Source organism: Pristis pectinata, chromosome 14, assembly GCF_009764475.1.
Source record: "Pristis pectinata isolate sPriPec2 chromosome 14, sPriPec2.1.pri, whole genome shotgun sequence".
Classification (NCBI taxonomy): Eukaryota; Metazoa; Chordata; class Chondrichthyes; order Rhinopristiformes; family Pristidae; genus Pristis; species Pristis pectinata.
This window is the reverse complement of record NC_067418.1, coordinates 9,982,984-9,999,479: the sequence shown is the minus strand read 5'-3', so window position 1 is coordinate 9,999,479 and position 16,496 is coordinate 9,982,984. Positions and strand designations below refer to the sequence as shown.

The window sequence follows — 16,496 nt, the reverse complement described above, 5'->3', positions numbered from 1 at the left end:
GTCAAATTGCCTCTTTCATCAGAGTTTGCATTGCAGTTTCTCTTTAACTTTTCTCAGTTAATGTATTAACTAGCACTGAACTATCTGCAGCCAATGGACCAGACCACTCACCAACTTTTCAAGTGCAACTAGAGTGGGTAATAACATTCCATCTTGCCATGGATCCCACAACTCAAAGATTAATACAAAAAGAAATTACACCTCGGTCATTGATCCTCCTGTTGGAGCACCCATATGTATCAGTAAATAAAAGCACATTGGACATCAGCCATGAGGTTCACAACTAATAAGAGAACTATGTTGTGCACACTTGAGTGATTTCAAGTCTCATTCCAGATTCAAAATGATAGTTATGAAAACTTCCAGTAACATGGATAGTATCTGAGGCAGATCACTAGATCGTGGGAGATTGAGGGGTGACCTGATAGAGGTATACAAGATCATGAGGGGCGTAGACAGGGTGAAGGCACATTGTCTTTTCCCAGGGAGGGGGGGTACTAAAAACATAGGTTTAAGATCAGAGGTGAGAGATTTAAAAGGGACATCAAGGGCAGCTTCTTCACGCAAAGGGTGGTGCATATTTGGAACGAGCTGCCAGAAATAGTGGTTGAGGCGGGCACATTAGCCACATTTAAAAGCCATCTAGATAAGTACATGGATAGGAGAGGTTTAGAGGGCTATGGGCCAAATGCTGGCAGATGGGACTGGCTCGCTGGGTAAAACAGTCAGCATGGACAAGTTGGGCAGAAGGGCCTGTTTTCATGCTGTATGACTGGGACTCTATAACTAGCCTCAGGAAGGATATTACGTTTTAAATTCTGTTGCAAATTGCTCATTTATCTTAGGATTTGCTAAGTTATATTGAACAAATGCCTCATGGTCATACTAAAGCCAGTGTAGCTACTTTTCAAAATTAAAACTTGCTTTTAAACCATGCAGTTGTCTCAAAATGATAAAAAGGCAATGCAAAAGTTGGAGAAAGATTTACAGGGGCAATACCAGAACTGCCAAGATATATTTATCTGGAAAGGTTGAACATTCCGTGACCCCTTTCTCTACAGTTGGTGACTGAGTTCATAGAATTATGAAAGGCTCTTGTAAAGTAGATTACGGAAGATGTTCCTACTTGTGGATAAGACCATAATCCAGAGGTAGTCAATTAAAGACTTCAATTTATATGCTTTTCACATTCTACAGGACTTTACAGATAATGAAGTGCTTTTTGAAGTGTGCTCACTGTTGTGAGAGAGAGCTCAGCTAAGTGGTTCATAAAGAGTAACCAGATAATGACTAGATAATCTGTTCCGGTGAGGGTAAATACTGGTCAGGTCATTAGGGAGAATGCCTCGGGCTCTTCTTTGAACAGCACCGCTGGTTCATTTACGTTCACCTGAGAGAGCAGGCGGAACTTTAATGATCCAAGAGACAGCACTTCCGACAATGCAGCACTCCCTCTGCACTACATAGCAATGTCACCCTGAATATTTCCACTCAAGTCTATGTAGTGGGACCGTTCTGATAAAGCATCCCCAGACCTGAAACATTAACTGTTTCTCTCTCAACAGATGCTGCCTGATCTGCTGAACATTTCCAGTGTTTTCTTTTTTTATTTCCGATTTCCAAAATCTGCAGTTTTTGATGTTCTTTGATTGTGTGGTGGGACTTGAACACATGGCTGCTGGCCTCACAGTTTAGTGAGTTGCCACCCACTGAGCAACCTCACACCTGAGTAAATTTAAAGAAGGCAGCTTGAAGCATCCAAAAGGAAATTCATGAAAATTGCCTTAACTAAAGAGCTTCAAGGACATGGAACTCAAAATATCCTAGAATGTTTGCAGCAGGTAAACAGATCCAGCTGGATGCTTTCCAGGGAACGTAGAAGAGCAGATCTGGGAGAAAGGAGTAAAATGACATGTAATGCGTGCATGGGGGTGGAACAGACCAGTTGAGTTAAGTGGCCTGTTTTGGCTGCAGGCTCGATGCACTTCTCCATAAACCAAGCCTCACCAGCTCACATTTCAATTCTTGCTCTGGTGAGCCCTCTGCAGGACAACCAGTTGAAGGATGCTTTGAGCAGAGCATTATGCAATCCCTGCTGCACCTTTTACATTAGACAAGTACTAGCCAACATACCCTGAGAATACAAAGTGCCCAGAAGGCTTTAACTATGGAATTCCAGCAACTGTTACCAATTTCATCACATCTCAACGTCTTTAAGGGCCTGAAACTAAATCAAGTAAGAGTTTAGCCATAAGTTCAGTGGTGAACTTTAAATTCCAATGTGAGAGTTACCAAAAGGTGCAACAACTGTAAGGATCATTATTTTGATAATAGACTGGACTAGTGATAGTTTAAGAGTCAAAGATGGGGAAGAACTCTTGAACTATGCACAGAGCTTCCTGAATCAGTGCATGTTTCAGGAAGCACCCAGTGAAGAGGTCCTGGATCCATTTTCAGGGTATAAAGTGAACCAAGTGGAGCATTTTTTTTAAGGAACAGTGACCTTTGCGTTTTTGTTAATCAATCATGGCATCTGGGTGTCACTCAAACCTAAAATTCTTAACCTTATTTAATCAGTACATGACCTCATCCTTCATCAGCAACCACAACTGTTTGAGACATCTGCACACCTCCAACAATAAAATGCCCAGTCTTAAACCATATCTATCCTCTTTCAAATCATGCTTTAAAATTTCCCTTTTGGGACATGTTATGGGGTATCTGTTCCAATATCTCTGTACGTGACTTGGTCAATCCTGCCTGATAACAGCTCAGTGAAATGGCTTGGGAATATTTTACAACAAAATACAAGTTGATGTTATGTGCATTAAATTGCATTTAGCCATTCCTCTAACCATCTTATTAATTTATTCCAACTTCTCCTGAAATACATTATTATCTAAATGTATTCATATGCAGATTTAAGCAAGTATGCTGAGGTCCAGGACGTTTTATATAAAAAGAATAGTTCTCATGCCAACCTTAGGGTACCAGTGCATTCTTTCCCTGGAGAGAAAAAATATCAATCCATCACTACTTTCTGGTCCTATCTCCAGTCAGTTAAGCTTCTAATTAATCACAACTGCTTTAACCCCATGCAGTTCTGTTTTCTGAATAATCTGTATGTGGGACAATTAACAAATGTCCTTTGAAAGTCCATGCAGACAACATCTATTACACCACCTTGATCAACCCTCCCTGATAATGAAAGAACTCAATCAGGCTAGTCAAGCATCATTTGCCTTTACCAATGCCATACTGGCTGCCCTTTAATAATCTCTGATTCACCAAGAAAGAAGCAACTTTGGCCATGACAATGGTCCTTACCAATGGCACTCTCAATTTCAACCCCTTTCTTCAGCTGTACCATAGAACTTGCCACCCTGCAGTCCTCAGAAGCATTCCCAAATCCAAAGAGGGCTGAAATATTTAGTCAGTGTTTCCACTTTTGCTATCTCCACTCTTGCTCCAAGAGAAACCTCTTCCACGGGTGGAGAGAGATGAGCAGATGATGACAATAATAAAAATCTAAGCCAATCAGGAGAGAAATTAGGAACCAACTATTTGTGTAAAGGGGGCAGAGATGCAGAACAAACTCTTTACATTTAGGAGTATGTAGGAGTGTAGCTAATCACTTTAAATCTGAGATTAGTAAATCTTTGTCAGTTGAGAGCATTAAGAGACCCGGGAGCACGGCTGAATGGATTTTGGATACAGGTCAGCCATGAATGGTGGATCAGGCTACAGGAACTGAATGTCCTTTGGCTTACCATGAGCGCCGTGTGGTTCTTGGCTCTGGCAGCTTTGTGCAGAGCTGTCACGCCATCCTTGGCTCTGAAATCCAGATGTGCACCTCCGTTCCGTAAAGCCTTGATGACCTCCACCGGGACCTCAAGTTGGGCTGCTAATGTCAACGGAGTTTCTGTGAGGGTGAAATCACCTTATGATTAGTCATCAGGAGTGCTGCACACCACATTGCAATCACACACTCATACACAAGCATGCACACACACATGCATGCAAGCATGTCACGTGCATTTTATATTTTTTTGTGTACAAAACAGACAGTTTTTACAGAGACACAATTCCAGGCAATATGCTTACAACCAATGTCTTCCCAATCTAACACAATTACAATCCCACTTTTCTTTAAAACAAAGAGCGCATTGGCCACGTGCATTGCGTGTAAAGGCAATTGTGTGTGGCTGGCACTACACAGAAGATTTCCCCTCATTATTTCTTGACATAGCTTGCATCTTTCTCAAGCACATTCCACAACACAGACTCCTAGAGTTCTAGAGCACAGACTCAGGCCCTTCAGTCCGCCAAGACTATGCCAACCATCAACCACCAATTTACACTAATCCTACGATAATCCGATTTTATTCCCCCCGCATTCCCGTCAACTCCCCCCAGATTCTACCAATCACCGACACACGATACAATTTACAGTGGCCATATATCCAACCAACATGCACACCTCTGGGACGTAGGAGGAAACCAGAGCACCTGGTAGAGAGTGTGCAAACTCCACACAGGCAGCACCGGCAGCCAGGACTGAACCTGGTTCGTGGAACTGTGAGGCCATGGCTCCACTAACTGCACCTCAGTGACAACCGGACTTTGCAGTGTGCCAGTCAGCAACACTGGATCGTGGATAGTTTTCTCAGCTGGAAGTCCAGGGGTTTTTTGAGTGGATCATGCGGTCTCTTTCAATGAGTTGACGGCCTTCCATTAACTGCCTGTCTCAGTGTGTGTCCCTGGAAGCAGCCCATGGGCACCAGGTCCTGTGTTATCGAGCCACTGTTTTGTACTCCTGACAAAACAGATGGCTGTTTTCTTATAATAATGGAGACACAAGAGACTCCAGATGCTGGAATCTGGAGCAACAAACAAAACACTGGAGGAACTTGGTGGGTCGGGCAGCATCTGTGGAGGGAAGTGGACAGTTGACATTTCGCAGTCCAAATGAAGGGTCTCGACCTGAAACACTGACTGTCCATTTCTCTCCTGCCCAACCTTCTGAGTTCCTCCAGCACCTTGTTCATTATAATAACATTCATTTGTACAGCAGGTTATCACAATATAATTTCTTCTTGGTGGGTTCTCTCCCTGCTGAATTCATTGGAAAAAGTACCAACTGTGGAGAGATTGGCAAAACGGCACAACATCAAGGTGTACCACAGAGCTTTAGGGTGCAATGCCTGCACACATTGATGCAGCTTATGTGATTCTTAGCACATGGCACAGTCGGAGAGTACACCCTCAACAAACCTCCTGAGACAGAGTGGACAGAAGTTCTGCCCCTGGTCAGATGGTAGGAAGGGAGACAGTAGAAGTCCTGCCCATGAGTGAGAGGGCAACAGACTGATTGAGAGGAGTCCTGCCCTTGGGTCGAAGGGCAGGAGAAGGGGTGGGAGAAGTTTTGCCCCTGGGTCAGAGGGGAGGAGGGAAGATAGGAGAGGTTCTGCGCTCTATTTCCAGAAAACATTCTGCTAAGTGAAAGTTTGTAAATCAAAAAGCTTGGATGAAGTGCATTCAGGGTGTTTTGCTGCAGTGTATTCCCAAGGGCAGACAGCAGTCAGCAACTTGTGATGAAAAGTAGCTTCATAAATCGAGGACACGTGAATGGCACCACAGTGAAAATTTGTGAATCGAATGTTTGTAAATCAAGGAGTAACAGAAGCAAAAGACCACTCGGTACTCTACAGCATCATCTGACAAGGACCAGGCTCACTAAGCTCTGTATCCCAATTAAAGGAGACCTGACAGGGGTCTTTGAATTATGTATGGGGAAGTTGGAGTGGTTACAGAGAAAACGTTTCCACTTGCAGGAGAAACTAATATCGACAAGATCATCAGAAGTAAACACAGTTCAGAATTAAAGGGATTTTTTTCTACTCGGATACTAGTGAGAATGTGAAACTCGCTATCACAGGCAGCAATGGAGGGAAATAGCTTTAACTCACTTAAAGAGAAAAGAGATGGGGCTCACTGCAAAGACTTCGTCAGACGTGCTCATTGCGTAACTTGGAGAAATGGCTTAAAATGAATCTCTACTGGAATGCCATGGGGCATTTCTCATTGCTCATATTCTCTTATGGCAGAGGAGGCCATTCAACCCCATCAAGGTCCATGCCAACTCTCAGATCATTCCCAATCAGTCCTATTCCCCCAATTTATTTCCTATCACCTATCCCCTTTCACATATCCATCAAGCTCCAACCCAATTCTTCTGCCATCCATCCATATGAAGGGTAATTTATAGAACAAAGAACAGCAGATGTTGGAATCTGAAACAACACACAAACCACTGCAGGAGCTATAACGGTCAGAAAGCATCTATGGAGGGAAATGGGACAGATGACATTTCAGGTCGAGATTCTTCAATCTGTACTGATAGGACCCTTTCACTGGTAATTCATGTAGCCAATTAACCTACCAACCAGCACACTTTGTGAACCAACCAGTAAGATAGCAGACTTTTGCTTGATGTCAAGCCCTCAGTGCTTCACCTAAGCTGCTGAATGCTGATCTGTTCAATACAATGAAAGTACATTATTCCCATTGTGGTCACAGTGTTGATGAGCCATCGATGTTAAGAAACTGTTCAAAGGGTTCAAAATTTCCACCAAGGCTGAGATCTGCAGAGTACAACTGCTGTGAGGGAAGTGAATTATGTGCAGAAGTCAGAGTTGTTTCAGCAAGGTGCCACTCACGAGGAAGCACAGAGACTTTAAAGCAAGCTGCTTAAGTTACAGGGTCAGGGAATCATACACCTACACATAGTGCTGATGTTGCTATGCACCAGAATGTGGGAGAATTTATGAGTCCACTGGCTGACTATTGACGTAGTATGTTGCTAGCAACAAGTGAAGGGAGGAGATGGTCACTTGGCTTTGCAGCAGGGTATTGTATTTCATGGATTCCTGATGAAAATAGTCTGTTAGTGAGTCTTATATACGTAGTGCATTCAAGGTCCACTACCTCCACTCAGCTTGAATTGGTAATTGGTAATCGGTTTATTATTGTCACATGTACTGAGATACAATGAAAAGCTTTTGTTTGCATGCCATCCAGATAGATCATTCCATACATCAGTACACTGAGGTAGTACAAAAGGGAAAACAGGAACAGAATGCAGAATACTGTGTTACAGTTACAGAGGAAGTGCACTGCAGTTAGACAAATAAGATGCAACGGGCATGATGAGGTAAATTGAAAGATCAAGAGCCTCATCTTCTCATACAAAGAGATCCGTTCAAGAGACTTATAACAGTGGGTTAGAAGCTGTCCTTGAACCAAGTGGTATGTGTGTTCTCAAGTTTTGTATCTTCTGCCTAATGGGAGGGTGAGAAGAGAAAATGACCAGGGTGGGAGGCATCCTTGATTATGTTGGCTGCCTTGCCAAGGCACGTCAGGACGGGCAGGACAGAGTCATGGAGGGGAGGCTCGGTTTTGGTGATGGACTGCAACTCCCTGCCATTTCTAGTGGTCTTGGGCAGAGCAGTGAGGAATGAAGCTGAGATTTGTGACCCTGGGCAGTGATGCTTTCCCAGTCTTCTTCCTATTCCTTTTGTTCCTGCCGCTCCCGAGACTCTGTCTCACGGTCCTCAGGTTCCAAGTCTCCTTGCAGCTCTCCTTCCTGCAGCAGCTGCTCTCTTCAGCTTGTGTGGTAGGCTGCACCTCTGCCTGGCACATGCATCAGTGCACTCCCAGACACTCGCAATGGATCTCAAGAAAGTCAACAAACAGCAGATGCTGAACATCTGAAATAAACACAGAAAATGCTGAAAACACTCAGCAGGTCAGGCAGTGTCTGTGGAGAGAGAAACAAGAGTTAACGTTTCAGGTCGAAGACCCTTCTTCGGCACAGGAAAGGGAGGGAAAACAAGTGCATCAGTCTATAGAGACGGGTCGGAGATCCCCTGTTGCCTGCCACTCCAATTCTCCGTCCCCACTCCCAACTCTGACCAGTCTGTGGCCTCCTGCACAAGGAGCAGCACCTCATCTTCTGTCTGGGGATATTGCCGCTCTCCCAGCTCAACGTCGAATTCTGCACCTTCCCTTTCTATATCGGAACTGGCGATTTCTGCCACAGTCATCCACCTGCGATATTGGTGCAGTTTGTCTCTCTCCATTAGCACTTCCTGACCTCCAGGGCACATCCTGCATTTCATAACGTACGTTAGGGTTTTTGGGTGTAAGGGTTAGTTTTTGTTAGGGTTTTTAGTGTAAGGTTTAGATTTTTTAGTAAGTTTTTTAAGTAGTCGAGTGGGGGCTGGACTGCGCAGGCGCGGCGCCGGCTGCTTAAAAAGCAAACAGCCTAGAGAGCGGGCAGCGTCGGAGCGGGCAGCTGAGTGAGTGGCAGCAGAGAGTTCTGGGCTTTGGCTCAAGGGGCTTCGGCGTGAAGGGGCAAGGAGGGTAAGTAGCTGGTAAGTAGGTAAAGGCAAGGTTTAGCTTTTGGTCATTATAGATTTGTAGGTGGGACTAACTAGGGAAAAAATAAGGTAGTCAGATGGAGGACATGGTGGTGTGCTGCAGCTGTTTGATGTGGGAACTCGTGGACCTTGCTGCGGTCCAAGATGGCCACATCTGCAGTAAGTGCTTGACGCTGGACGAACTTCGGCTCAGAGTTGATGAGCTGGAGTCGCAGCTACAAACACTGCGCAGCATAAGGGAGGGAGAGAGTTATGTAGACATGGTCCATCAGGTGACAGTCACCCCCCTTAGGGTAGGTACATCTGAGGTTCAGGAGGCAGATAGAATGGTGACTGTCAGGGGAGGGAAGAGGAAGAAGAAGTCAGGCAGGCAGACAGGACAGAGAGCCCCGGAGGCTGTTCCCCTCAGTAACAAGTTTTCTGCCTTGGAAGCTGTTGAGGGGGTGACCTGCAGGGGCCTAGCTGCAGTTACCAGGTCTCTGGCACTGGGACTGGTACTGCTGCTCAGAAGGGAAGGGTGGGAAAGAGACATGCGGTAGTGATAGGGGACTCGATAGTCAGGGAAACAGACAGGAGGTTCTGTGGCAGTGAGCATGAATCCCGGATGGTATGTTGCCTCCCAGGTGCCAGGGTCCGGGATGTCACTGATCGGGTCCACAGAATTCTTGAGTGGGAGGGAGAGCAGCCAGAAGTTGTGGTCCATATTGGCACCAATGACATAGGTAGGAAGGGGGATGAGGTCCTGAAGAGTGAGTTCAGGGAGCTAGGCAGAAAATTGAGGAACAGGACCTCAAGGGTAGCAATCTCGGGATTGCTGCCAGTGCCACGTGATAGTGAAGGTAGGAATAGGAGGAGGTGGCAGATAAATGTGTGGCTGAGAAGTTGGTGCAGGAGGGAGGGTTTTAGATTTCTGGATCATTGGGATCTCTTCTCGGGAAGGTGGGACCTGTACAGAGAGGACGGGTTACACCCGAACCAGAAGGGGGCCAATATCCTTGCGGCGAGATTTGCTAGGGTGGTACAGGAGGGTTTAAACTAGTTTGTGAGGGGGAAGGGAACCGGAGGAGTAGGTCAGAGGAAGAAGGGAATGGGGAAAAGTTAGATCAAACAGGTAGAGAGGCTTTGGGGAAGGAGAAGCAGAATACAGGCTGTAAAAGTAGTAAGGTAGATGGACTGAAGTGCGTTTACTTAAATGCAAGAAGTGTCAGGAATAAGGGGGATGAACTGAGGGCTTGGATAAGTATGGGGGACTATGATATCGTGGCTATTACTGAGACGTGGCTGACGTCAGGAGAGGAGTGGATATTGAATATTCCTGGTTTTCAGTGTTTTAAGAGGGATAGGGAAGGGGGGAGAAGAGGGGGAGGGGTGGCGATACTGGTCAGGGACACTGTTACGGCTGTGGAAAAGATGGATGTTGTAGAAGGATCATCTCTAGAGTCCGTATGGGTGGAGTTAAGGAACAAGAAAGGAGCAGTTACTCTACTAGGAGTATTCTATAGGCCCCCCGGCAGCAGTCGAGATATAGAGGAGCAGATTGGCAGGCAGTGTTTGGAGAGAAGCAGAAATAACAGGATTATTATAATGGGAGACTTCAACTTCCCAAATATAGACTGGAACCTGCTTAGTGCCAAAGGTTTAGATGGGACAGAATTTGTTAAGTGTGTCCAGGAGGGATTCCTGACGCAGTATGTTGACAGGCCGACTAGAGGGAATGCCATGTTAGATCTAGTTTTAGGAAATGAACCGGGACAGGTGAAGGATCTATCGGTGGGTGAGCATTTGGGGGACAGTGACCATTGCTCCATAACCTTTAAAATTGTCATGGACAGGGACAGGTGCAGAGAGGACAAGAGATTTTTCAATTAGGGAAGGGCTAACTACGAGGCTATAAGGAGAGAACTTGGGAGTGTAAATTGGGATGTCCTTTTTGAAGGAAAATGTACCATGGGGATGTGGTCGATGTTCAGGGATCTTATGCAGGATGTTAGGGATAAATATGTCCCGGTGAGGCAGAGAAGGAATGGCAGGGTGAAGGAACTTTGGGTGACGAGAGAGGTGGAACGACTTGTTAGGGAGAAGAAGGTGGCATACGTGAGGTATAAGCAGCAAGGTTCAGACAGGGCCCGTGAGGAATATAGGGTAGCGAGGAAGGAACTTAAGAAAGGGCTGAGGAGAGCTAGAAGGGGACATGAAAAGGCTTTGGCTAGTAGGGTTAAGGAAAATCCCAAGGCCTTTTTCAAGTACGTGAAGGGTAGGAGGATGGCTAGGGTGAAGGTAGGTCCGATTAAGGACAAAGGTGGGAGAATTTGCCTGGAGGCGGCAGAAGTGGGAGAAGTTCTCAATGAGTACTTCTCTTCGGTATTCACCAGGGAGAGGGGTCTTGATGATGCGGAAGGGAGTGCTGGTAGGGGTAATGTTCTCGAGGTTGTTGATATCAAGAGAGAGGATGTGTTGAAGTTGTTAAATAATATTAAGACAGATAAATCTCCGGGGCCTGACGGGATTTTCCCCAGGCTGCTTCGAGAGGCTAGGGAGGAGATTGCTGAACCGCTGGTAAGGATCTTTGAGTCCTCGTTGTCTACGGGGGTGGTGCCGGAGGATTGGAGGGTTGCGAATGTGGTCCCCTTGTTCAAAAAAGGTAATAGGGATAGGCCAGGGAATTATAGACCGGTGATTCTCACGTCTGTGGTGGGTAAGCTGTTAGAAAGGATTCTAAGGGATAGGATTTATGAACACCTTGAGAATCATGGACTGATTAGGGACAGCCAGCATGGCTTTGTGAAGGGAAGATCTTGCCTCACAAGCCTGATAGAGTTCTTTGAGGAGGTGACCAGCAAGATTGATGAGGGCAGTGTGGTGGATGTGGTTTACATGGATTTTAGTAAGGCGTTTGATAAGGTTCCTCATGGTAGGCTTCTTCAGAAGGTCAGAGGCCAAGGGATCCAAGGAAGCTTGGCTGTGTGGATTAGGAATTGGCTTGCATGTAGAAAGCAGAGGGTTGTGGTGGAAGGAGTGCCCTCAGATTGGAAGGCAGTGACTAGTGGTGTCCCGCAGGGATCGGTTCTGGGACCTCTACTTTTTGTGATATTTATAGATGACTTAGATGAGGGGGTGGAAGGCTGGGTTAGTAAGTTTGCGGACGACACTAAGATAGGCGGTGTTGTGGATAGTGTGGAGGGCTGTCGGAGCTTACAGAGGGATATTGATAGGATGCAGATCTGGGCTGACAAGTGGCAGATGGAGTTCAATCTGGAGAAGTGTGAGGTGGTACACTTTGGAAGGACAAACTCCAGGGCAGAGTACAGGGTAAACGGCAAGGTACTTGGCAGTGTGGAGGAGCAGAGGGATCTGGGGGTTCATATTCACAGTTCATTGAAAGTTGCCTCACAGGTGGAAAGAACAGTTAAGAAGGCCAATGGGATGTTGGCTTTCATAAGTCGCGGGATTGAGTTTAAGAGCCGCGAGGTTATGATGCGGCTTTACAAAACTCTAGTTAGGCCACACTTAGAGTACTGTGTTCAGTTCTGGTTGCCTCATTATAGGAAGGATGTGGAGGCATTGGAGAGGGTGCAGAGGAGATTTACCAGGATGCTGCCTGGATTGGAGAGTATTGAATATGAGGAGAGGCTTAAGGTGCTAGGGCTTTATTCACTGGAAAGGAGGAGGATGAGAGGAGACATGATAGTGTTACGGACTCAGTGAAAGTCCCTTTAAGATAGAGAGTGTGTGTGTATGTGTGTGTGGGGCGTGCTTACGTCAATAGAAGATAAAGGACGTAATGACGTTGTTGAAGAAGTTAGAAGGAGAGAGAGAGAGAAGGGAGAGAGACACCAGCCTGCTTGTTTTCTCTATCGATGGATGAGAAACAATAACTGTGTCTGCCATAGAAATCCATGTATGGAAGTTGGAAGTAATCCAGTGGAGTTCACTTTGTTGCTGACCTGTAGAAGGAAACAGGTATTTATGTGTGGACGACCATGGTTCGGATGCTTTTCGGGGTGAGGAAGTCACTACCGAGTAAACACTGAAGTGTCGTCTGGGTTCCATCGTGGAACATTTGGATTCGTATTTACTCTCTCTATGTTTCTCTACGTCTACGTCTTATCTTCAGACAACGGTGGTTGTTGAAGAAGCCCTTGCTCATGTTTCACCTTATGGCTTGCGGAACTGAACTTTAAGAACCATTCCGGAACTGGGAGTTTTGGACTTTGTCACACACACACACGAAGAGTTTAGTTTTGGGGTTAACGTTCAAGGTTTAACATTTTTTGAATTCTAACATACTAACATTTTTACTTTTATTTTACGTATTATCATAAGTAGTAATTAATAAAATAGTTTTTAAAACTAAATCATGCTCAGTGTGTTTCTTTTGTTGCTGGTTTGTGACAATAGAGGTATATAAAATATTGAGAGGAATAGATAGAGTAGACAGTCAGCGCCTCCTTCCCAGGGCACCAATGCTCAAGACGAGAGGTCATGGCTTTAAGGTTATGGGTGGGAGGTTCAGGGGAGATGTCAGAGGGAGGTTTTTCACCCAAAGAGTGGTTGGTGCATGGAATGCACTGCCTGGGGTGGTGGTGGAGGCAGATACATTGAACAGGTTCAAGAGCTTGTTGGATAGGCATATGGAGGAACGTGAGATAGAGGGATATGCGGGAGGAAGGGGTTAGGTAGTGTGAGGGTGGTCTGATGGACGGCACGACACGGTGGGCTGAAGGGCCTGTTTTGTGCTGTATGGTTCTATGGTTCTATGGTTTCTTTTGTTGTATTCGCACTAGTTTCATAGCTTTTACTCATTTTGTTTCTCTCCATCTGCTCCTATTAATCCATTGGTCTAACATCCTCTACAACTTATCCCCATGGCAACCCTGCACTCACTCTATCAGAGATTATCTCATTGTCCCGTCCATTCCTCCCCCATTTTCTCTGCAACTTAAAGCTAACTTGTTTTCTCTCTTTCTAAGTTCTGGCAACAGGTCTTTAACCTTAAACATTAACTCTTTTTCTCTCTTCGCGGATGCTACTTGAGCTGCTGAGTGTTTCCAGCATTTTCTGGTTTTATTTCAGTAAATCTCTTCTTCAGGATACCAACGGCATTTATCGCTATTATTCTGGTACTTGTGTAGCCCGCCATGTAGTTACATGTTGGAGAAAACACAAGTTAGTTGTAACACACTTTCTGACCTTCGGGAACTGTTTGGATGTCTTGCACTCAGTTCTGCAGCTGCACAGTCAGGTCTCCCAACGCCAACAGTGTCCCTTTAGTGGTGATAAAAGTGAGAAGCTAGCATGATGGGACCTTTGTACCACTGGGATTGTTCTTGACAGCTGTAGCATGGATAGTTGAGCTCCGTTTAATGTCAGTACAAGCAGAAATGGGCATTACATGAATAATAGGTACAGGCATCTGAAGACCCACATTCAACGATTCGGGACCAGCTTCTTCCCCTCCACCATCAGATTTCTGAACGGTCCACGAACCCATGAACACGACCTCATTGTTCCTTTCTTTTTGCACTATTTATTTTGTAATTTATAGTTTTTTTTATGTCTTTGCACTATACTGCTGCTGCAAAACAGCAAATTTCATGTCATATAGACCTGATTCTGATTCTGAGATTTCTACATCTCAATGTGCAGGAGCAGAAGTCTGATGACATAAGCAGGCATGAAGTAGCCAGCAGTTCCCTTCGGAACTGGCCCGTGATAGGAGAAAATCTGCCGCAGTTACCCAGAATGTGGTCTCAATATTCCAGAAGGAAAACACAATGGAAAACAATAAGAGGGCTTCTACGGTGACGGGTAGTCGTTATACCCTTGACTTTTGCTCATCTTTAACAGTGGCTGAGTTTTAGGGGTCAAGTCCCACTCCATTGATTCCATTTGACATCTCAAACAGACCTAACAGGTTACATGACACCCTTCAAAGTCAACCTGGGATGATGTCCCCAACATACCATATTAATCTTTCAAACAACATTACTTGGGGTACAACTGCGTGGGATTTGGCCACTGTTTCCTGTAATAATGATTACACTTCAAAAGTACTTCATTGGCTGTGAAGAGCTCTGGGATCACAATTCAGGAAAGTGGATACAGTAAGCTGGCACGTGCTCTGTTTCCGCTGCAGCACTTAAACTGGTCACAAGGTGGTGCAACTCATTCACACTCTCCCTTACACCCTGCCGCGTTGAATTTAATTTGCACTTGCTGCTTCCTTACTCAGTTAACCAACATAAAAGAGAAAGTATAAGAAGCACAAATTAACATGAAGTCTTCAATCCCCAGATGAAACCATGGTGCTACTTTTAAATAACCCATCACATGTCACTATTAAAGAAAAAGTTTGAACTCTGTCAAGAATACACTGTGCTTGCTAGGTCCTATTATCTGCACTTAATATGCCTTTATTGATAAGATCATTTATCTTAATAATTGATGGGCTAGTGAGGTGGGCAGAGCAATGGCAGGTGGAATTTAAACGTGACAAATTTAAGATGATGCAATTTGGAAAGACCATTTAAAGGCCAGGATATACAAAATGAATAGTCAGCCCCAGAAAGTACTGATGAAAAGTGGGGTCTCAGTGTACATAGAGTCATAGAGTTGTACACCATAGAAACAGGCTCTTTGGTCCACTGCATCTCTGCCGACCATCATGGCTATCTATACTAATCCCACTTGATGGCATTAATTCCATATCCCTCTACGCCTTGTTCATTCAAGGACCCGTCCAATGCCCCTTAAATGTTGTTACTGTTCCTGCCTCCTCATTCCAGTTATCAGCTACTCTTTTGTATGAAAAATTTACCCCTCAGTTCCCCTTTAAACCTCCTCCCTCTCACTTTAAACCTATTTCCTCCAGTTTTAGACACCCCTACCTTGGATTCTACCAGACACTGGCTGTCAACCCTGGATATGCCTCTCATAGTTTTATATAGCTGTATCATGAAACCTCTCAGCCTCTTTCACTCCAGGGTAAACAGATATAGCCTATCTACCCTCTCCTGATAACTCAAGCCCGCCAATCCAGACAACACCCTTAAGAATCCTTTCTGCACTCTCTCAAGCTTAATTGCATCCTTCCTAATAATGTTGTGCCCAGAATTCCAAGTGTAGCTTCTCCAACGATTTGTACAATTTAATATGACGTCTCAACTCATGCTCAATGCCTCGGCCGTTGAAGGCAAACATGCCATACATCTTCCTCACCATCCTGTCTACCTGTGTTGCCATTTTCAGGGAACAATGTACTTGTACTCCAAGGTCTCTCTGTTCAGCAACATTCCCCAGGACACTGCCATTCACTGTGTATGTCCTGGCCTTGTGTTTGTGCTTGGAAATGGGGCTGTTTCCGTGCTCTATGACTCCGACTGTAATTCCAAACATTCTCAGGTACAAAACACTCTCTCCCAAGGCATCCTAGTCATTGACATACCTCCACTCTCTGAGTCATAATAGTTGGGATCCAGCCCTCGATCCAGCATCTTAGTAATTTTCTCAACGGCACGATGTTGAACATGGTCCATAAATTTTCTGAGGTTGGCCTGAAGAAAACAAAACAAAAAACTGTTTGAAAAGTGCCTGAGGCACCATCACCACCTGGGCAGGTACAGTATACTTTACGTCCCACTCCCAGAATTGTTACTGCCAAGGCTACAGAGGAAGAGCTGCTTCCAGTGTAAAGCAATTAGCAAGTATAATACAAGGGTAATTCCCAGTGCTGCTTGGTCCCTGCAAGCAAGAAAAGATCAAAAGCAACAAAGCATTATCTGCTTTGGGGATTTTTCATTCCATGCACTTGGTTGAAACAGAACATTGTAAGAATGTAATAACCAGATTTGAGCTCCGATGAGAAAGAAATGCAGCTGGACAAGTGATGGCTTTTAATTGCATGCAAATTGTTGCTCTCACAGTAAAGCTCATCAGCCTGGGGCTACAAGTTGTGGCATCTCGCTTCAAAGCACATTCCCGCTCTGTGGAAGCAGTGAGGAAAATTACACCTGGAAATTGGATCATGTACCACCTGCTCTTTAGCACTAGTGCAGA

General features: G+C 45.1%; 1 protein-coding gene across 1 annotated transcript in view; it reads right to left on the bottom strand.

Moving 5' to 3' along the window:
* LOC127577696 (SH3 and multiple ankyrin repeat domains protein 2-like) overlaps positions 1–16,496 on the bottom strand; it is a 705,938-nt gene that overhangs the window by 668,926 nt on the left and 20,516 nt on the right. Inside the window, exons 4-5 of the mRNA XM_052029143.1 lie at positions 15,886–15,994; positions 3,771–3,922 (exon numbers count right to left, since the gene is read on the bottom strand). Coding sequence (XP_051885103.1) covers positions 3,771–3,922; positions 15,886–15,994 — 261 coding nt within the window. The remainder of the gene's footprint in view (positions 1–3,770; positions 3,923–15,885; positions 15,995–16,496) is intronic.